The sequence below is a fragment of the Candoia aspera genome, chromosome 15 (genome assembly GCF_035149785.1).
Source record: "Candoia aspera isolate rCanAsp1 chromosome 15, rCanAsp1.hap2, whole genome shotgun sequence".
In the NCBI taxonomy this organism is placed as follows: Eukaryota; Metazoa; Chordata; class Lepidosauria; order Squamata; family Boidae; genus Candoia; species Candoia aspera.
In genome coordinates this window covers 4,300,092-4,322,810 of record NC_086167.1, presented here as the reverse complement: position 1 = coordinate 4,322,810, position 22,719 = coordinate 4,300,092, and the positions used below count along the sequence as shown (strand labels likewise).

At 42.5% G+C, this 22,719-nt stretch overlaps 2 protein-coding genes across 2 annotated transcripts in view; both read right to left on the bottom strand.

Moving 5' to 3' along the window:
* PES1 (pescadillo ribosomal biogenesis factor 1) overlaps positions 1–22,719 on the bottom strand; it is a 426,838-nt gene that overhangs the window by 338,548 nt on the left and 65,571 nt on the right. The window lies entirely within an intron of this gene.
* Positions 3,592–22,719, bottom strand: part of MORC2 (MORC family CW-type zinc finger 2) — an 84,376-nt gene continuing 65,248 nt past the window's right edge. The window contains exons 20-26 of the mRNA XM_063315279.1: positions 12,925–13,068; positions 12,028–12,082; positions 11,454–11,595; positions 6,118–6,306; positions 5,389–5,482; positions 4,298–4,486; positions 3,592–3,916 (exon numbers count right to left, since the gene is read on the bottom strand). Of these exons, the coding sequence (XP_063171349.1) occupies positions 3,848–3,916; positions 4,298–4,486; positions 5,389–5,482; positions 6,118–6,306; positions 11,454–11,595; positions 12,028–12,082; positions 12,925–13,068 (882 nt within the window). The 3' untranslated portion in view covers positions 3,592–3,847. The remainder of the gene's footprint in view (positions 3,917–4,297; positions 4,487–5,388; positions 5,483–6,117; positions 6,307–11,453; positions 11,596–12,027; positions 12,083–12,924; positions 13,069–22,719) is intronic.

The window sequence follows — 22,719 nt, the reverse complement described above, 5'->3', positions numbered from 1 at the left end:
TTCCAACAAATATTTTTAGATATTCTATCTTAATCACATGTCAGTTGACTTCTGGACAAAGAAAATGTAATCACAATCAAAAGACTGTTCAGCATCGGAAACACTAACATGGGTCCAACTATTCAGCAGTTTGCAGAATTAATATAGATTAACCATGGATGCCTGTAAATATACATTTTGGTTTTTTTTCCTGCTTACTTTCTTATAATTTTGTGTATTCTTTTGTTGTTGTTTTTTGGTAAATCCATAATTACTGTACTGTAGTAATCATAAAGCACTCCTGTTTGTATCTTAGGAATGCTTTAGACCTGAAGGCATTTTTATAGTTCTTTCTAGATGTCTATTCTTTCTTGCATGGCTTCCACCACTTCGTTCCTTTGTTCTTTTTATGAACTTGACTGTTTAATTTGCTGGTCAGTTGTTGTTTAATTAAACAAATTGTTTAATTTCCTGGTTATCTATCTATCTCTTTCTATCTGCTTTTTAAAAGAGAGGCCTATGCTTTAATATTTGAGCATTTCTCCAATGCTCAAACTTTCTGCAGTTTTAGTTGTGTAAATTATTTTCCCCAAGATTCCTCTCCCTACAGCATTAATCTTCAATAAAAGGCCCAAATGGAACATTCTTCTTGAATTGAAAGGCCAAGCAGGACTTCTTTTCAGTGTCAAATTACAGAGGAAGGCCTTGCCAAAGTTCACTTCTAGAAGCAAATTTTTCTGTGCATTGGAGAAGCAAGTGTGCAGTGACTTATGCAACCCCTCATGTTTTTAAACCGTTTTTTGTGGTGTGCCTTTGAGTTAGCCTTGACTCCTGGTGACTGCCTGGACTAGTCCCCAGTTTTCTTGGCACCACTTTCAGAAGTGGTTGGCCATTGCCTCCTTCCTGGGCTGAGCAAGTGTGACTGTCCCAAAGTCACCCAGCTGGCTTTGTGCCTAAGGCCGGACTAGAACTCACTGTCTCCCGGTTTCTAGCCTTGTGCCTTTAACCACTACACCAAACTGGCTCTCCTTAACATCAATAGCTGTTGAGAAAATAATCTATTTCCTAAGAAGATTAGTACTTTTAGCCCAATGGTTTACAACAGGTGTGAGTCATCTTTTTGTGGCCATGTATTTTCAGAAAAGCAAGGATTACAATGGGCTACTCACATGGGAGAAATTTATAGGGTTTTCTGGATTCTATACAGGGAAATTGTCATTTTCTTTAAAATGTATGTTAATCCCATTTTAGAATATATATTAAGAGTGTACCACCTACCTCAGAACAGCAGGGAAACAGTTTCTGATTTTCAGCAGTTCTCATCAGAAGTGGCTCAAGGAGTGCAGAAAAGGAACCAACTGTGTGTAAATCTAGAAGGCAGGTTGCCCATTCTTGCTCACAACTTTCTCTGCAACTGAAGATCTTAATCAGGACTCTTGATTACTGAGTTGTAACTGGCCCTACCTGAATGCAGTAACAAGCCCTTTGCAGAGTTTCTCATATCTTTTTAAGCAGCTTAGTCCAGAAGGAAAAATAGAAATTTAAGAGTGTAAACCCTAATAATAAATGTCTCCCTCAAAAGTAAAATCCTATGTATATAAACTTGAGAAATCGTTTTTTGTCCACCTCAGGAATGGGCATGAACATTACCATTCTTTCTAAGTGATGCATGAGCAGCTTGTGCTAGAAACCTGCTTGTTAACTGGTCTGTGTGCATTAAACTAGCGCAATAAACTGTGGAAGCATACCTTCCTTCCATAAAGAGGAAGGAGAAATGCAACTGCAGAAAGCAGCTGCCGCCTGATACGAGGTGCCATCTTGCTCCTGTGGTTTCTGCTCTGACAAAGGACTGCTTGTATGAGTTACTTCTGTTTATCATGGGTGGCCATGGGAATCAACCTTCAGCCACTTCAAATCCCCCTTCTCCCAAGTTTGCACAAGCACAGGTAGGCAAGGACCTTGTCTCATCATAATAGCGTGACTGAATGACTCTGAAGGAAGTGTCTGTCTGAAAATTAAGTTTCTGCACAATTCCCTTGTTTTGGATGGGCCCGCTGGGAGCTACTAAAAGTCGTTGTCTCAGTCAGAACGGAGGAACAGATTATTTTTCTATGTACCTTAGATGCTTCTAGCAGCTGCAGGCTCAGTGTGATTTAGTAGTCCTTGAACATTTGCTGGATACTCCTCTGAGACAGAGCCTCTTTTCCTGTTTGTGGCTGATCTTTCTTTTTTAAAGCAGCAGCAAAAGCCAAGACTGAATTCAAAAATTTCCCTGAATTCTATTGAGCTTGGGTGTTATATAGACTTTCAGTCAGCTGCGCTTGCCTGAAAAAAGCCTCCTTGTCAAGAGATTTTGTTAGAAAATAGCTTGAGGAAGAAAGTGGGGGTGTACTTATGGAATTCATCGTGTACTGGAAGACTGCCCACCCTGTCTTCTGAAAGTGCACAAGACTACACAACAATCTATGCAACAATTCAGCAACCCATTATATTTGGCCTGAAGTGACACTCAAGCCAGGGCCCAAGCTTGCTTCAAACACACTTGGCCTCCTGTAAATTCAGAACGGGGCTGTTTGAACAGGGAAGCTCTGGGGTGGGAGGAACCAAAAGAAGGGCTGGGTTTGCACAACACGCAGAACTAAATTTGTCATCTGCATTTCAGCAAATCCAGGCTGTATAGTTAATGGTTTAATGCATTGTGCCAAACCAGAAAACTGGGTTCATCAAACAAAATAGGGTTAGGTTAACCATGGGTGAGCATATACAGATAGAGACAAGATGTTTTCTTCCCACTGCCCTGTAATAAATTCACTTGTTAATATGAAATACACTATTATTTCTTTTTTAAAAATCTAACACAGGATACAGCTCACCAAGAATGCACTTTGCCTCTATGTCTTCCCCAAGTTTCCTTTTCTGATACTCAACTACCATTACTGAAGCTAATGCAGCTTCTCAGGCTTTTGAGATTATTTTCATTCCTACTTCTTTTAGCTTCAGGAGCTGAGTTCACCTGTCTGAGTTCCCTTCCTAGCATGTCCAGAGACAAAGATGCAACAATAAACAATTCTACTCTCCAGCTCTTTATCCCAAGACATGAATCAATGTCAAGGCTCTGTCAAGTTTAAACACCTCCCTACCCCAGCTTCTTAAGATGAAGAATACTGTCAGCTGCAGATGAAAAGTGCAAAAGTGGTTATGTGACCGTGGCAATAGTTTATGAAACCAAATGGCTTAAGTGCAAAGTAGGAGGTGGGCCACAAACTGTAGTTCTGACAACACCCCGTGCTGTCAGAAATGTGCTTTTCTCCAATTGTACAAACAGTTGTTACCTTTGGAGGTCATAAGCTTTATGCTAATTTTCTCCTCCTTGCAAGAGACACCAGCAACAAACTGCCCCAATATGCGTGTGCTACCAGTTTTTATTTATTTATTTATTTTATTTATCAATTTTTATCACCGTCCATCTCCCTCCCAAGGAGGGAGTTCTAGCACATTCCTTCAAAAGGAACAGTTTTTCTTATAGCTTAACTTTACCAAACTTCAAAATGAACCCATCCATACTACAAACAAGGCTTGGTATGTGAATGATTATATTTTTGGGTTTTTTGGTTATTTTTTAACAAATATTTATAAACAAAAGGTTAGAAACCTTAATCAACAGCACAGTTGCTCGTTCCATTATATAAAAGAGAAAATACGAACATGTTCTACACTGACGTACTCTATAAAGAACTCAAGTCTCTAAAAACCCTGGCCATACCTCTGCCCATCAATCTGGGCTGCTTTTTCTACACCTACTGGTAACCCAGAAGACACAGTAATCACATTCCTGTCTGATTTCACACTGATGCTGGAGCTGGGCTGGTCAGTCTCCTCTGGTGATGAGGTCTTCAATGTAAGCATCCAGTTCATCATCTGTATTGAAATCAATGTCCTAAAAACAGAAGAATGAAATTTATTCCTTAGAATGTACCTCTTACAAACAAAACACTCAAGCCGTGACTCTTAGTAATTAAAGAAATACAATACAGAATGTGGTAGACAACAAGACTCTGAGAATCTAAGCAAAAGCAGATGTAACAGAAGTCAGAGACTTGGTAATTTCCAATGTTTAAGACTGAAATTCTTGTAATTCTTGATTAGTAGCTGTTCTAGGTATGGCTTATGGAAAACCTAATTCAAAGCAAGTTAAAGACTGATCTAGTAGAGTTGGAATGTGCAAAACCTAGAGTTCTGGAAATGGTAGGTTTTGCACATCGCGACACAGAGTTCAAAAACAGAGACAGTCCAGGTTCCACAGTGAGGCCTCACTCACTTCTTGCACTTTCTGGAGTAGTGCAACAATGTTTGTCCTCAGCTTCTGAAGCTTCTCCTTTGTCTCTGTGAGCTTCTGCTCTTGGAGGTGAAGTTTCTCCTCACAGGCTTGGATCTGGGCATTTGCACGGGTCTGATAGGAGTTGCATAAGTTCTGGAGACCCATCTCATATTGTTTAAAGTACTCTTTCTGTGGAAAGATAGACACAGGGGAGAACATTCCAAGGTTACAGAAAACAAGACAATAGCTTCAATTTGCTCCAAGCAAGAACAGAAAAACGTTACTTAACTACCTTCCAGTCAAACCAGCCCTGACTATTACTCCATTATGCTGAGCAACAGGTTAAGATTATCTGGCTTTTGTGTGTGTGTGCGTGGGGGGGGGAGTGCATAATTTAACTGTATTCTATGAATAACCAACTGATTTTAATTCAGGGACCTGGATTCTAACTTCATCTTTTGCTTTATATATTAGCACGAAATAGTGGTATAAGCTACTTCTCCCAATATGTCAACATCAAACTAGAATTCAAGGGTTCAGCTCCTATTTTAGGAATTTCACAAATATTAAAGGAGATGACAACAGATGTGATACCAAACCACTGATTCCAAAAATCTACATCTCATGAAAGAGAACTCAAGAATGTACCTGGGTGTAACAGTTGCCTATCTTAAAGTATTCTCAGACTCACAAGCAAGAGCTTGAATAAATCTGATTTATTTAAGAATAGTATGCAAGTACAAAGAAAGCTGAGAATGAGCAAAAGCGCGCCAAATACAAACTAAAAACCCTCGGTGCGAATGTAATCCCTCCCCCCTCGTACAACTGTTTCAAATTCCCCATCCCAGGTGCTCCTAATGAGTCCTGCTAATCAACGGGTAAAAAGGACCTTGAAAACACATTCCATCCCCACGAAGAGAGAGAGAAAGCCTGGTACAAGGTCTCCCAGCATCTCCCTCCCAACCGGAACACGCGTCAGCACCATGGCATGCGAAACGGTACGATGTACAATGAACATTGCAACGACGAACATGACATTGGGACAGTCATCAATTATGGTATTGAATTTATCAGCTGAACAGAGGACTCACCAAAGGGAATGCCACCAACTCTTCTGAGCTCATGGAAGTCAAATCCTTCTTGGAGATGGGAAAATTGGGGGGCAAGAAGTAACGTAAACAATTCCTATGGAAATAAACAGAAGAGAGGCAAGCACATAGCAGAAGTATGATGTCATTTGCAGTTCTTTAAGAACACAAAGAAAGCATAGAAAATTATTACTTGGTGCAGAATTCAAACATGAAAATCTTAGCTCTTCTTCCTTTTTTGAAGGCTCTTTCTATATATATTATGCAAAGACCCAGCTTTCTTGGAGTCTTTAATGCTGGGAAAGGTGGAAGGAAAGAGAAGAGGACGACCAGCCACAAGGTGGACAAATTCAATTAGAGTGGCAGAATGCACCATTGGAAGACCTGAAAGGCCAGGCTGGGGCAGGCCATCTTGGAGAAGGTCTATTCAGGTGGTTGCTGAGTTGACACCGACTTGATAGCACATAGTAAGTCAATCAATCAAAATATGCATTCAAAATATTTAGTGTCTTGCTCTTCTCCATGACCTGAATAAATTATTCAAAGTTGGCAGATCTCAATGGTTTGCAACATTAAATGATAATATCCTCCTGCATCTGTCTCAATAATGAAACCTGAAAGGCTGCTCATAGTTTATTCAGAAACACAATTTGAGAAGATCAAATACATGCTTAATGACCAAATTATGACTGCAGTGGCAAATGCTTCCAGGACACTGAACTGAAGACTCACCGTAGGGACTGGGCTAACAAGTCTACAGTCTCCTGGCTGCTGCTGGATCCAGTGGTATCTGGCTCTGTTCGGACACACTCAGAGGTAGAGGGTTCAGGAGGAACATCCAGCTGCTGCTGCGTATCTGGACTCTGGTGTTCTGGGGAGGGGGGCTTCATCAGCCGCACATCCTCGCTGCCTCTTTCTACCCTGAACAAAGCAACAGGCACATCACAAGTCTTTGCCGTTCTAAAGTGACCCCAGTAACTGCCTCTAACGTTTCTTTCTGACCAAGAGCTACAATCATTAAAATACTGGACGTAACGTTTTTATCAAGTACGTGAAATGCAGAACACACAAAGGGAGTTTATTTTTCTCTATCAGCTGCTGGGAAATAAAAAAGTGAGGCAATGCAATTATAGTCATAGCACTATGGCAAGAGAAAAAAGTTTTTGATCAGATCCAGAACTGATTGAATTATATTCAAATTCTTGGTCGTGGACATTGTTCTTGGGTCAAAATGAAAAGGCTGTTAATTCTCACAATTTACAGACCAGAGCTACTTAATTCTAGGACTAGAGAAATTATAGCAGTACTACAGAATGAGACTCCCCTAGATGAAGAATTCAGTTTCCTAAGGACCGTGGGTTGGCTTGTTTACTTTAAAAAGCAAGCTTCTATCCCTTAGGATTGCAAAGATAAACCAGTCCTGTGATTATTGCTTGGTGAAAAACCGGAAGAGTCAGAGGAAGTGAGAGACTGAAAAAGATTCACAGCACCCAGGAATTGGTGTCTCAGAATATCATTAGCAAACTAAGTTATAAATTAACTACTGTATGCTGATTACAACTTGCAACTCATTTCGAGTGGTCACCTGTGAATTCACATACACAGGTTCTGCAAATATAAAGAACCACATTCAGAAAGCTTTACAGCCTTGGTAGATGTCCTACCCTTCAACAACCTCCCCTATGATAACGTGGTCTTTGCCTTTCCCTGAGTTCCATGACCCATCAGAGCAAGTCCTAGAAACTCCAGAGAAAGCTTCCGATAGGGGAGAGGATTGTGTGAATTCACAGATGACTGACTATTCAAAGAACTTCAGCAAAAGTCATGCCATCAATAGGGGTGTGCGAGTCACCCAGAATGTGATTTAAATTTCTGAATCAATTAGAAAAGTTGATCTGATTCAATTTGGAAAATCAAGTCAATATGATTCTGACATTTGAATCAACTTGGAAATTTCAAACAAATTAATCAGAAAAGAGTATATCTGCACATGCACAAATATCAGGCATTCAATTCAACAGGCTAAAACCATTCAGAAATTCAAATTATGGAATTGCCTAGGAAATGAATTTCTGGACTGAATATTCGTGCAGCTCTGTAACTGGCTCCTCTTCCTAATAATCTCAGTGAACTGACACTTATGGCTGATTAGCAAGCACCTTTCCTTGATAGTGGAGAAAAATTACTGTAACATCAAGGATAGCTCAGCTATCCTAATGCAAGAGGCCTCCTCTGAACTTGAATTCCTAATGATCATGGTAGACAGTGACTATGTTGCTGTCTTGCAGAATTCAGAAAGTGGACTATGCCAGAAGAATACTGCAGATGTGTCCTGTGACCTGCACTTTTCAATTAACACCTGGAAGAGAGGCTATTTAGACAAGCTAGCTCTTCCTATTTACTATTGTGAGCTGTGAGATAACAAACTTTCTGCTCTGACCCCAAATAGATAATTATTTCCCCCTTTTGTTGTAGCAGGTGCCTAGTGCCTGCTAGACATTTAATTCTCTTTAATATGCAACCTTCCCTTGCTGATGCCTAAACTAAGCAACTCGGGGGGTGGAGAGGAAGAGAGAGGTTGTAGGGCTATAAAATGTGCCCAACAAAAGCAACCCCTTTGTGAGTCAACTTCCAGAGGCTGTCCCTGCCACTTGGGCTCCCTGTGGCAGATTGGTGAAGGACCCCTGGTGCTATAATTAATGGGCACAAGTTAAAAAAAACACAATGGTGTTTGTTTTGGTCCTGGGACCTCCTTTGCTTTGGTATCCATCCTGTAAATTCTAAATGCAAGAATTTCAGAAAACAAGATGTTGCCATTACCAAGGCAGAATAAGCCTAAATTCCAATAGGGGGGATTGTTTCCCTGTATTATATGAAAAGGGGCCACCGGTAGAGATTAAGGAAGATGATCTTGATGGAGATAGGCTAGATCTGTTACCAAAACGAGGGGAAAAACATATCTTAAGTCCAAAACAAGCAGAAAGTATATAGAAGCAGCTCAGACAGACACCTCCCTAATTCACATGGGTATAAGAAGGGGAGAAGGTATAACACAATCAGACTTGCAAGATTCGGTTATTATATCCACTATCAATAATAGTAGTTTTAGCTTTTCTGTGGAAATGATTCCTGGTTTGGTCTACCTGGTGGGGTTAGTGATATCACCGAGACCTCTGTTGTCATAAAGCATCCTTTTTTCAGGCTCAAATATGACATGAAGTGTCACTGGCTGGAGTGAAAAGATACTCTTCTGCACACATAAAAAGCCCATCTGACGTCAAGTGTGTCAGATCCTGGAAAAAGGCTGGTATCATGCTTTAAATGACGAAGAAAAAACAATGTAACAATCCAGTCTGAGAACCAACTGATCCTTTTGAAATTATGTAGGGAGGACCTATGCTAAGCACAACTATTTTCTAGTTCTCCTGTCTGAAAAGACTGCGATCAGAAAGGCTGCTTTCCATGGCAGGTGAAGCAGCACCTAAAAGGGATATCCCATTAGCACAGCTAATATCAACGATTCTATCTTAGCGGATACTAGCTCTTGGAGGCATCTGTGACTACTAAATTCTGGGTAGGATGATGTCAGAAGAACTGACAATCCTCTTGTTTCTGATGTAAATTCTCTATTTGACAAGAGGGAGGTGAGTAGAGAAGGGTTCCTCCTAAGAAACTAGAGGCAACTGCCAACAGGGAAGCATCTTAAAGACAATGAACACCAAGTCCTTGAACTACCGGACTGCTTACACCTGTAGGCCGAGACAGTGGGCTGTTCTCGATACCAATGACGATATACATGCCAGATTGCTCACCAATGCTTTCAGGGACAAGGTAGAGGCTCTCTGACCTTCTAAGTCTGAGCCAATCTCATGGAGATCTTCTCTTGTAAAATGTGCTATATCTGTCTCCTTGTAGGATGGTCATGGCTGAGATCTGAAGGGAGCTGTGCAGATACTATTCTAGAGGTTTGGTCATAAACAGATGGTGGAGCAAAATAGTCCTGTGGTCATGAGGCTGATGGGTCTGTGCATGGTGCCGGTAGTTAACGTTAGGGATCAGTCTCAGTGATGGATACAGAAGACAGACCACTGATGCTGGTGTTGATGAAACAGGTAGATGCAATACAGACAGAAGTGCCGGACTTTCATGCCACAGTGTTGCCTACAGCAATTGGAATGTATAGTTCCTCCATTCTTGTTAATATGTGGTACTCTTTATCTGGGGCATCATTCCATATGCAAGCCCAAAAGTTGGACTGAGATTGGCTAACATGGTCATTATGTGGGGGATTATGAGTTACTCCAATCAGACTGAGGGGCTGGTGACTAATTCTGGATCTTGTCCTTGAGAAACATTTCTCTTAACCTGTGTAGGCATCATCTTTCACAGTGTTGGAGTTAAATGGATCAGAAAGTTCAGAAATAGTGCTTAAGTGGTGTTGTGTTAAAAAAAATTAGCTCAGGAAGTCAGAGCCAACTCTTGTAATCAGAAGGACTACTTTGTACAACTGCCTCGCTCAGGCTTGGATAGAACAAGACACCTCATGGATGAACTAAATAATGTCCCAATATCATGGAATTATTTGGTCCTGTAGTTCTCCCCTCAGTTTTGAATGTCAAAATAGTGGGACACCTCACTGTATGTTGGTGATCACTCGTAGCTGAGTAAGATTGTCTTCCAGGATTAAAATCTTAATGGTGGATCCGTAAGTGGCTGTAAAGGCCAATTCTGGATCTGCACAACCTCCCACGATGAGGGCATAAGTTTCCAGGTGGAATACAGTTCGATGAGGATTTGCCTGACGTGCCTTCCTCTTAGCTCTCTTCTCCCTTTCGCCCTGTACTTGTGCTTCTTCAAAGCCCATAGCGCCTTTAATAAGGGCTGACCTCCAATTTAAACGCTCATGAGTTAGGACTTCCCAGTTCTCCTCACTACTTAAGGCCAGATGAATCAAATCTAGCTTATCCTCTGTTACCTGCAGGGCTCTTTCCCAAAGGGAAATCTGAAGTCTTGGTCTTGCTGTGCATGGCCTGTTAGCAAAGATCTACTAGTGATGGCATGAATCAAGAATGTGCCCATTCCAGAGATAGAACAAACATAGAAACTGCCCACTGGGGAATGAAAGCCTATTGTCATATCTCTGGCAGCTGGAGAGGCTGCAGAGTTGCCACAAGGTAAACTTTGTGGAGGCATAGTGGAAGAGAGACAAGTCTTGAGGAAATAAAAATGCAATACTGGAAGGAAGGAAAAAAGTGAAAGAAGGAAAAATAAACCATACTCCCAGAAAGAAATGTTCCAAAATGCTCCTTATAGCACATGCAAAGGAGGGAGGGATGGTAACTGCACCAGTATAAAAGGTGGTATCGAGAGAGTGGGACTCCTGCCCAAAGTTCCATGCAATAGAATTTTCCCAATATAAAGAGTTCTGTTCCTTAAGACTTGCAGCTCCTGTTCCTCTCATGACATTTCAGACAACACAGGAACAAAACACTTTTCTTTATGGACAAGACTATAACAGATTGCCATAATTAGTTTCAATTGCCATTTATTTCACTGAATTTGCACTAATTCAACTGAAAAAGCACAATGTAGCAAAATCCAGGGATGAACAGCTACTAGGCATCATGGTAACTTTTACAAATTCCTCCTGTTTTACAATTTTGCATTTTCTTAGGAACAGCAATGACTACAGAGGACCTCAAAAGAAACTTTCCTCTAAAAAAAAGTTCCTATCAAACACTAAGTGGTATTATTCTCCCTACTCTTATTGCACCAAAATATGAACATCTCCTGCCTGTAAGCCAGGGCTCTGTAATGCTCCCAGACTGAACCTGAAACAGTCTATGTGTAAGACCCAATAAAGACCTAATACTGTTAGCAAGAAAACAAAGAAAGCCTTTTCTCTTAAAATCCCAGGGCCACCTATTTGTATGACATGGCTCCAACAAGTTGTTTCATCATTGATCATAAGGCTCCACAGCAGCCTTACCATTGCACAAAACCTTTAAGTGCCCCAGCCCTCAAAAAAACCCTCCCCCATTGCTTCAGATCTGTACATTAAAAATTACCATCGATCCCTTGGGGTAACATCGGTTGGGACATAATCAAATTTCACTTTCCAACGGACCATCTGCTTGCCCACCTCGACAGCTGTAACTCGGCCTGTGAACCACTCCTTGTTCACTCGTACTTCCACATGCTGCCCTTTATCTGAGAAGCAGAAAGGGAGAGGCAGCTCAAAGACCAGCCCTGACAGAATGAACAGGAGCCTGGTGCTCTTCATGTTCTCAAAATGGAACAGCTGCTGCAATAGAAGATTGTAGTTCAAATCATGCAACCTTTTTTTAATGTACCAAAATTGCTATCAAGGTCAATTACTTTCCTTAATATGTTATATATAAGACTGAGATTCAGTAACTGAATTCACAGAGCAAAGATTGCTGGGCTCCAATAATAATGGATGCTAACTAAACTAAAATTCAGCAGCATCTGAACAACTACAGGCTCCCCACACCTCACTTAGGTGATCCTGTTAACATAAAGAGATGAAGAAGAGCATGCCTGTGGTAGGCACAATCTATGCATGGTTTACCTCTCTTTCAAAACACTGCAGGTACACAGACCAAACCAAAGTATTCTTACCTTTCTGTGCTCTTTTCATTTCTGCTAATTCCTCTTCTCCTGCACTGTCTGTGAGCTGAAAGCAGAGAAGTCAAATACATTCAGAAATCAATAACCTTCATCAAACATTTTACAGACCAAAAATCCAGAGTATAATACCACCCAGAACAAAAATACAGCTTCTTTTTGCACAACTGGAAATGTAACACCCTGCCCCACATAGAGATGTGCAGCCAATCCTGCACCATAGCTATATACAGACATGATAGTATGGAACCTATGTTGCAAACTGGAATAACCCTAATGTTGATACATGTATAAGATCTGACTCAACATCAATGTATTTCATTCCAAGTTGCTATACTATGTCAACATTTCCTTCATTTGCGTGGCAATCTGGTGGACTGATTGGGAGAACCATGTTGTTATCAATAAGCTATGAATGTCATTTAGGAGTTGGGCAGCCCATTCACTCATTCATATCATCTTTCCTCCAGGAGCTTAGATTAGCATACAGTTCTATAGTTGTTCATTCCTGCAACATAGCTTGAGCCTAAAATCATCCAGTGAGCTTCCATGGCTATGGATGGACTTGACTTTGTGTCTTCCCTATACACTACACAACACTGCAATCATTTTATCACATCAACTCTCATGAGTTGCTTCAATGGCATCATCTCAAACACATGAACGCTACTGCCACATAATAATTAAGGCTACAGCTATTACATCCACAGACACTGGTTTTGGAGTTGCCCATGAAAATTTATTTGAACGTTTCATTCACCAACGTCCCCCAAAATTAGGTGCCTGAAGCTTTGGTAAAAGCTCTAGAAGGAACAGAACCGAGGTGGAACAGTCACAGTAATTTCTAGTGATAGGTTCCAGTTCTACTTCCAACCAGACTGCCCCACTTACTTCAACTACTACCTCACTCGAGTCTTTCTTCTCTTCTTTCACGGTCACAGGTTTGACTGGTTTCCTCTTCTCTCTTCTCAGTCCAATCTCCTCCTCCATTTCATCTTCTATTGTGCTAATGCTTCTCTTCCGGGAACTGGAAGCCTGCAGAGAGAAGAGACCGCCTCGTATGTCTTAATGATCAACTTCTTCCACTTCCAAACAGCAGCTTAATTCAGGTGAAATTCAGTAAGATTAAGAATGGCAGCATATAAAAAGATTACGTATTTTGAAAACTGTCTATGCAAAGTGAACAAGAAAAAGTACCTACCCTTTTGCATTGTTCTTTTGTTTCAAGCTCCATACATACCCTTAGCACTATCTTCCTACAAGCATTTGATTAAATTGCTGGGAGTCAGGCAGCATATATATTTAATAAGTTATTATTATTATTAAAATACTACAGGTAGTCCTTGCTTAGCGACTGCCGCGGACAGCAACTGTTAACAGTTACGATGGTGATGAAAGAGGAACTTTGTGAACAATGCCCGCATTTACGACCTTCACAGGTCTGCAAAGCAAAGGAAAGCTGAAATAAGATCATAAGCACGGTTGTAGTCACGTGATTTTTTTCCCTTAGAGACTGCGTCACTTAACAGCTGAGTTGCTGGTCCCAATTATGGTTGTTAAACAAGGACTATCTATACCAGTGATGTGCAAACCTTTTGGTTTTGGCATGTCAAAAATATGAAGAATACCTAACTTGATTCTGCTGGGGTGTCCTCCCACCTGAACAAAAGAGGAACAGTTCTTTAAAAAGGTAAAGGTTTCCCTTGACGTAAAGTCCAGTCGTGTCCGACTCTAGGGGGCGGTGCTCATCTCCGTTTCTAAGCCTTGGAGCCGGCGTTGTCCGTAGACACTTCCGGGTCGTGTGGCCAGCATGACAACACGGAACGCCGTTACCTTCCCGCCGAAGCGGTACCTATTGATCTACTCACATTTGCATGTTTTCGAACTGCTAGGTGAGCAGGAGCTGGGACGAGCAACGGGAGCTCACCCCGCCGCGCGGTTTCGAACCGCCGACCTTCCAATCGGCAGCTCAGCGGTTTAACCCGCAGTGCCACTGCGTCCCTCAGTTCTTTACATATTCATTTATTTAAAGAAAAAAAAAATCCAATCCAATTGTGTGGTGCTACTATAAAGAAATGTCAAATAATTACAAAAATGAAATATAAGTAAAACAAACTCAGATACATGTAAAATAATAATACCTACCCCAATCCAAGCCATTCTGGGCTTGGTCCCTCCTAGCCCCAAACCAACTCCCCCCACTTGCCTATCTCCCCCCCACCTATGCCCTTTTGGCCACCCTGCACCCTGCCTTGTGGGGTGGCAAGCCTCAGGAAGCAATAGCATTTGTTTGTGTCCAAGCATTCATTTGCTCCCCACCATTCATTTGCTCCCCAGCTGCTTTTTTCCCCAGTTCCCCGCATCAACCTTTCCGAAATTTTGCACAAATTGCAAGTAGCTTCTCCAGGAACCGGTTTTGCGCAAAGCCAGCAAAAGCACATCCCTTCAGTCAAAGGCACCCGTTCACATCAAGGCACACCCCTTTGCACTCCTTCACACAAACTGCAAGTAGCTTCTGCAGGAACCAGCTTTGCACAAGAGGGAGCAAGAAGACAGCAAGGTGAGCTGAGGCAGCAGAGGATAGCGCAGCAGGGATCTCAGAGGTGGTGAGGGTGACTGCAACTGGGGCGGCTGGGGCTTCCTGGGGTGTGGCAAGCAGCCCCAGAGCCGCATGGTTCTGGGGCTGCTTGCTGCCCCGCAAGGGAGGGTGCGGGGCAGCCAAAAGGGCAGAGATGGGGGGAAGATAGGTGGGTGGGGGGAGGTGCAGTGCCTTTTGTTTCTTCAGTTTCTTTGTAAGTCAAACAGAGAGAATAGTTGTTGGGTGTTGGTGAATGCTGGCGTGTTACCCAAAACGTTGTGGCGTGTCATCTTTGACACATGTATCATAGGTTGGCTATCGCTGATCTATACTGTAAATTAGGATGGAGGGAAAGACAGTCCTTCAAAAGATAAGACCTACAGATATTGTTTGCACTTGAAATGGTGTCAGGATTGTATATCCTGCCATGGTGCCAGGAAGGAACATCCTGTCAATCCACAAAAATCTACAGGGTAGTTGAGAGTACTTGATGGTAAACAACCAGATTTGCAGAGTAGGTCAGAATACTTGGGGGGTGGTTGGTGTATTCACAGAGCCACAGGCTGTGATCAAAGTGCTGTGCTGAGCAGTCCAGCACCAAGGACAGATCAAAGGGTGCTACTATAGAGTTGACTGATTTGAGCTGGGAAAGACCTAAAAACGATGAGAAGAGGGGAGGAACTGTCAAGCTGCCGACCCTGATGGTGGGGCGGAATCTTCATGATTTTAAACTGTTGGTTGCGCGGGTTTCCTTCACTCGAATCTTTTAAAGTGTAACGGATCACTAGCTTTAATAAAGAACTCTTCATATCCTTATGGGCATGTTACTGATTCAACAGCTGAAGGATGATTGTCACAGAAAGATTTAGGACTCCTTCATGGCTGCCTTACCCAGACATCCCGTATCTACCATAGAAGGTCAGCAAATGGACTACCCAAAACCTGAAGGAACCTCTCCCACAGGGAGATTAATGCCAAGATGGAAAAAGCCTTCTATCGGAACAGAACAGAACACCCAAAGCTAGAAGATGCCCCCACCCAAGAGGACAGAAGGGGGAGAGGAGTTCAATACAAGAGAGCATCCCAGCAAACTGAGCGGGAGAGGTCAGAAACCTTGGAGATTTGACAGTGAGGAAGAACAGGAGTCCAAAACCTCAAAGAGAGCTGCTAATCCGAGAGTCAAAGCTCAGGTAGAGGTGCAGGGGGTTAAACCGAAGTCTCTCCCCAAACCTGAAGGCAAGTGCTGGACCAAGATGATGAGGGTACCCAAACCCAGCTGGGTGCTAGAGGTGGGATGCACCATGGAGAAGGGACCCGATCAGTGGGTGACAATGTGAGAAACTCCCACCACCGCTCACCGGCACCAAACACACAAGCAGGGAAAATGGAAGAGGAAATGAATTCAACAAGAAACCAGATTTTGAGTCTGCAGGGGATAGTTGATCGGCTGCTTCAGAAATTGAACCTGGGGTTGGCAGACGGCGCTGCAGAAACAGAGTGCTGGGCAGGAGTCCACCCATCTACAAGAGAGGAGAGCAGTGATGACAAGATGGAAGAAATCAGAGCGGTCACTCACCCCACTTACGGTCGGTGCCTGGCAGAGCCACCACGAGGCACTCCTGAAGGAAGCAGATCCTTTGGAGCAGCAGTTCCCAACATTTTTGGCACCAGGGACCGGTTTCATGGAAGACGATTTTTCCACAGACCGGGTGATGGTGGTGGTGATTTCGGGATGATTCAAGCACTTCCTCTTTTTCCCAACCTTTTATTTTTTCTTCACACCGTTTGGAGATAGCAGCCAATGGGCTTGCTTTCCCTGACAGGAGATGGAGCTCAGGCCATAATGCAAGTGATGGGGAGTGGCTGTAAATTCACTTGCTTGCCCACTGCTCACCTCCTGCTGTGCGGCCAGGTTCCTAACAGGCCATGGACCAGTACCAGTCCGCAGACCGGGGATTGAGGACCCCTGCTTTGGAGGAAGAGATTTGAAGGTAAAATTTAAGGGGGACCATAAGAACCTGGCTTGCTTCTTAACCCATGTGAGGGGTTTATGGAGGAGTTTGAGGCAGTGTTCCCCACAGAAGATGCCAAGGTGTGGCACATTTCGGTGCAGCTTGAGGGAGAAGCAGCAGGCTGGTTTATGGAATTGCACGATGCAGAGTTGTCTGAACTAACAAATTTTCAAAGTTTCAAGAGCGCTTTGAGGGAGAGATTCAAAAACCTCCTCTCTAGAATGAGAGCCAAGACAAGCCTGCAGCATATTAAGCAGGGAAGCAGGTTGGTTTCCAAATATGCTATGGAATTCAGAAGACTGGCAGGAATGTTAACAGATTAGCTGGAATTGTTGAAAGTTGAGTACTTCCAGGAGGGCTTACACCCCAAGATTCTAGAATTGTCACTAGCCAGGGGGAACCCTGGGACCCTAAAGGATTTGCCTCGCTGGTGAAGTGGAGGACATGAGGATCCACATTAAGCGCAAGCAGAGGACCCAAACAACCGAGAAGAGGCAAACTGTGCCAGTTTTTCCCTCCGTGAGGAGGGGGGCACATGGATCATGGGATGAAGAGAAAGAACGCCAAATAAGGGTTTGTGCCTGAAGTACGGCAGAGGAGGTCATCACATTGCTCACTGCCCACAGTATGCGACCCTGTGGAGGGGCAAGGAAGGAGATGACAACGGCAAGACCTCTGGACCAAGAAGCAGAGAAGCCGCCAGCACGAAGGAAGAGGTTGCCACATCCCTTTTGGAAGGGGAGATGAGACCGGTGGGGAAGCCGAGCTGCCTGGAAACAACAAGAGCCTGTTCTAAGCAGCATCGAAGGGCAGGCTATACCAGATGGGTGCATGGATCTAATGGTGAGTGGAGATTGCCCAGCAATGTTCTTGGGGTTACAGTTAAGAGCATGGGTGTCCAACCTTTTGGCTTCCCTGGGCCACACTGAGTGAAGAGGAATTGTCCTGGGCCACACATAAACTATATAATATAATTGATGTATATAAGTAATAAAACTTCATTTTATTTTATTTTATTATATTATATAATTTAAAAAAAGAGGGCGACGTAACACTAGTGGGATATTTAACCTTGTTTGTTTGAAACTAATGCATCAATGTCTGATTTGATGAAAGTGGTTGCAATTCTCATTGAGTTCTCAAGGTGCTCGTCAGAAATTTTAATTCTAATTTTATTCTTCCTGTGCTTCATCCTTGAAAATAGTTGCTCACAAATGTACGTGCTGCCAAAAAGAAAGGTCATGAATAAAGCATGATTGTGAAGTGAGGGATATTTTTCTCTTATAAAAGTCCAGTAGAGAGACATGATCGAATTTTTCTTTTGAGTTGAATGTCTGATTGCAACTCTATGCATTCCACTTGAAAATTCAGAGGTAATGTAGTTATGTCGACTGAAAATGGAGTCAAAAATATACCAAAATATTGATTTTTCCAGTACTCTCGAAACCTGTTCTCAAATTTCTGTATCAAACTGAAAAGCAAGACTGCATATTTCTCGCTGTTCACAGGACTGTGTTTAGCCAACGTATTAAAATGTATAAAATTATTTTCCATAACTTGAGCTTGCCATACTTTAAGTTTCATTTCAAACGCTGTTATGGTTTGAAACATTGCAGTGATGTGGGTTTTCACCTTGAAGACACACGTTTAACTCATTTAAATGAGCGGTCAAATCCACCAAAAATGCTAAATCTGTGAGTCATTTTTCATCTTCAAGTTCTGGCACAAATTTTCTTTTAGATTCCATAAATGACTTGATTTCATTTCCCAAATCATAAAATCTTTTCTGCATTTTACTCCAACTTAGCTACCATACTTCAGAAAAGTAAACGATGTCCCCATAATCAGCATCCATACTTCTAAGGAACTCCTGGAATTGGTGATGATTCAATCCCTTGGCCCTTATGAAATTCACTGCTTTGATGACAATTTGCATGACATTATCCATTTTTAAAGCTTTCGCGCGTAAATTTTCTTGATGTAGAATGCAGTGATACTTCAAACGTGAGTTGCCGGCGGCACTTGCATCGTCTTCTATCAATTCTGTAAGTCCCTCACTATTACCAACCATCACCGGGGCACCATCAGTAGATATACCAGGTATGTTGACAGTGGTTAAAGGAAATCACTTTAATGTCATTTTTAGTACTTCGTACAAATCAAGAGATTTAGTTGTGTCTTTTAATGGCACCAAAGAAGCCATTTCTTCAGTGACATTATATTTGTTATCAATACCTCTAATAAAAATGGCAAGTTGAGCCGTATCTGTAGCATCACTACTTTCATCCATCGCCAAGGCATAACATTTGAAATTAGGAGCTTTACTCTTCAAACCTCTTTTGATAGATTTTCCTATTTCTTCAATTCGCCTGGCTATAGTCTGGTGAGACAAACTGATTTTAGAAAAATTGCTTTTTTTATCAGGATAAATTATATCTGCCACACTTTCCATACATTGCTTAATAAACTCACCATCGGTAAATGGTTTTGATTTTTTCGCAATCAGATCTGCTACGAAATAACTAGCTTTTATAATAAAGTCCTTTTGAGCTGTGACTTTTTAAAAAAAATTGTTGAGACAGTTTTTTTTTTTCAGTTCTGCCATTTGTCTTTACGACAAATTCCTTGATACGCTTTGAATTTGGCAGCATGTTTTTCCATACAATGCCTTTTCAAATTGTAGTCTTTGAAAACTGACACATTTTCCCTACAAATTAAGCATAGTGCCTTGGTATTTGTCTCGACAAAAAAGTACTCATCTGTCCATTTTTCACTGAATACTCTTCCTTCATCCAAAATTTTTTTGTTTTCTTTTTTGGGTTGTTTCCTGTTGAAACAATGTTGAACCCATGCTGGAATAAATTTATTTAGGAATAAATATATTTTTTTAAAAAATAACACAACAAGCCCATCGTAAATTGTTAGGTAGGCAAATAAACAAAGCAAAGTCAAATAAAAAAAATAAAATAAGAAACCTTACATGTCTACGTAATAACAACTACTATAAACGCCTGTCATCACAGAACACATTTAGATAGGTTGAAATATTATATATAACACCAAGTCACCACAGGCTGACGTGTGTAGTGGGTGACGGTGGCGTTAGCACTGCACTGCCCCCTCCCCTACACAGCGTTCCATTGTTTCCACCTACATAGTCCACACTCGAGCACATGACGGAGTCATGAAAAAAATTGCAAAATAATGTCAAAAGTTTACAATTTGGGGGGGGGGGCGCATTACTAGCTGTTCAGGGCTGCATGCAGCCCATGGGCTGCAGGTTGGACACCCCTGAGTTAGAGGCATTGGGGGATCGTGGCAAGGTGGAATTGGTAGGGGTGCTGCAGTTGGGGAGCATCAGATGCCTCATGCATCCCGTCCTAGTGGCCGGGCTAAGACTGAAAGTGAGAAAATTGAAACCCCCTGTCAGTTTTATTCAACTTGATGGGATGGAGATAAAGGGGGATCCACTGGAGTATTACACTGTTGTTGTTGTTTTCACGGCAAGAATACTGGGGTGGGTTGCCATTACCTTCCCCAGGGATCGCATTTAGTCTGACCTCTCTGTCATGACCTTCCCGTCTTGGGTGGCCCTTCATGGTTTAGCTCATGGCATCATTGAGGTGCTCAAGCTCCAGCACCACGACAAGGTAACGATCCTTTGCTGAAGCCATATGCAAACAGGAAGCCACAAAGAGACTCCTGAGGTTTGTGGAGGCTCCTATCTCTGATCAATCCATAATGTTGGGACTAGCTTGGCTACAAGCCCAGAACCCCCAAGTAAATTGGACCACTGGTCAACTGACTTTTGCTGATGGGATTTATCAGGGTTCAACTCCCAGAAAACCAAAAGTTGAACCTGAACTGATAGGCACAGCATCTGAGATGTGGGGGGAGACAACGGCAGAGGATGGTGATTTCATTCCAAGGCAGTCCAGAGGTATTTGGAGAAGTAGAATCGAACCAGCTCCCACCTCATAGAAAATCAGACTACATTATAGAACTGGAGCCAGTGGCCCAACTACCCAAGACTAAGCTGTATTCTATGACTCCCTAAGAGCTAGAAGCCCTACAGCAATTCATCAAGAATTTAGGGCGAGGTTTCATTCATCCCACCGCTTCATCGATGGCTGCGCCTGTTCTACTCAGAACCAAGAAGGATGGGTCACTGAGATTGTGCACAGATTACCAAGGACTGAATGCTATCTGCACGTCCAATAAATACCCCTTACCGCTGATGAAGGACATGTTAGCCTGCCTATCAAAAGGAAATTTTTTTACCAAACCGAACTTAAGGGAAGCGTACTTTCAAGTTCGAATCCAGGAGGGGAATGAGTGGAAAACAGCATTTAATTGCCAATTAGGATCTTTTGAATATTTAGTAATGCCCTTTGGATTGAAAGGAGCCCTGGGGTATTTATGCACCTAATAAATGAAGTGTTACATGTCTTTTTATACTGGGGGGGTATTACTCTATTTAGATGGTATTTTAATTTACTCTGAAACAATGGAAGAACATGTAATTTTGGTGAGAGAGGTACTGAAATGGCTACTGCAAAATCAGCTGTATGCCAAGTTGTCAAAATGTGAATTCCATAAGGAGCAATTAGATTATCTGGTATATCGGGTATCATGTAAAGAGATCAGAATGGATCTGGCGAAGGTATGAGATGTGATAGCCTGGGAACCACCACGGATGAGGAGGCAACCAGAAAGCTTCCTGGGGTTCGCAAATTTTTACCAGCAGTTCATACCCAAGTTTGCATAGACAGCTCTACCCCTCACTGATTTGTTAAAGACTAGAGGGAGGAGACCCTAAGATAGTGAAAAAAACAGGAGTGAGGTTATAGTGGACAGCAGAGTTCCAAGATGCTTTTGAGCAGCTAAAATTATTGCTTACCTCAGAGCCAGTGTTAAAAGTACCCCAACCCCATGAAGCCCCTATCGTGCAAGTGGACGCATCAGATGTGGCTACTGGGGGAGGGGGTTATTACAGAAAGACAAGGGGGATACCTAAGACCTTGTGCTTATCTCTCCTACAAGTTCACTGACACAGAACGCTGCTGGCACATGTGGGAAAAGGAAGCGTTCACAGTGCGGTGGGCTTTGGTGAACTGGAGGCGTTTACTAGAAGAGGCATCTCAGTCTTTTGAAGTTTGGACAGATCACAAAAATTTAGAAGTGTTACATACTCTGAGAAAACAAAACCCTAAGCAGATTAGATGGGCTCGGTTCTTCAGTAGGTTCAACTTCACTTTTATGTACTTGCCTGGGGGAAAGAATTTCTTGGCTGATGGTTTATCCCGGTTGCTACAACGTAACAGCCAGAGGGAAGAGATAGTGGATTCAATTGTCCCCATCCCACAACTGAGAATAGCAGCGGTCACAAGAAATCCGCACCTGCCCCCAAAATAGCAGAGGAATTCCAAAAGGAGTTGCATTCTGAACTGGGGAAGAATGGGTGGTTGCAGGCTAATAAAGCAAAACTGGCAAAGAAACAAGAGTTCTGGTGGAGTAGGGATAGATTTTATATTCCCAAACCTGAGGAAGAAGGTCCTTGAGAGATGTAACAATGCAAAATCAGCTTGGTCATTTTGGTTTCCTAAAAACCTTGCACCTGTTGAGACAGTTTTGGTGGCCATCCCTCTGCAAGGATGTGGAGGAGTACGTGGCCAGTTGCCCAACCTGTGCCATGGAAAAAAAAAAAGAGTGGGGGGCAAGCCCAGAGGACTGCTGCAGAATGTAGGAAGCCCCATCCAGCCTTGGAAACAGATAGCTATGGACTTTATAGTGGACTTGCCACAAAGCAGTAACAAAACAGTGATCTGGGTAGTAACTGATTTATTCTCAAACCAAGCCCAATTCATTCCTTGTGCTAGTGTGGGACAGTTGGCCAAGGTATTTCTACAACACATTTATAGACTACATGGGACCCCCAAACAAATCATAAGCGACCGAGGTGTACAATTCACCTCCAAATTTTGGAAGGCATTCCTCAAAGTGATTGGTGTGGGGCAAGGGCTAAGCTCCAGTCATCACTCTGAGACGGATGGGGGTTGTGAATGTTCTAACCAAGTGCTGGAGCAGTACCTTAGA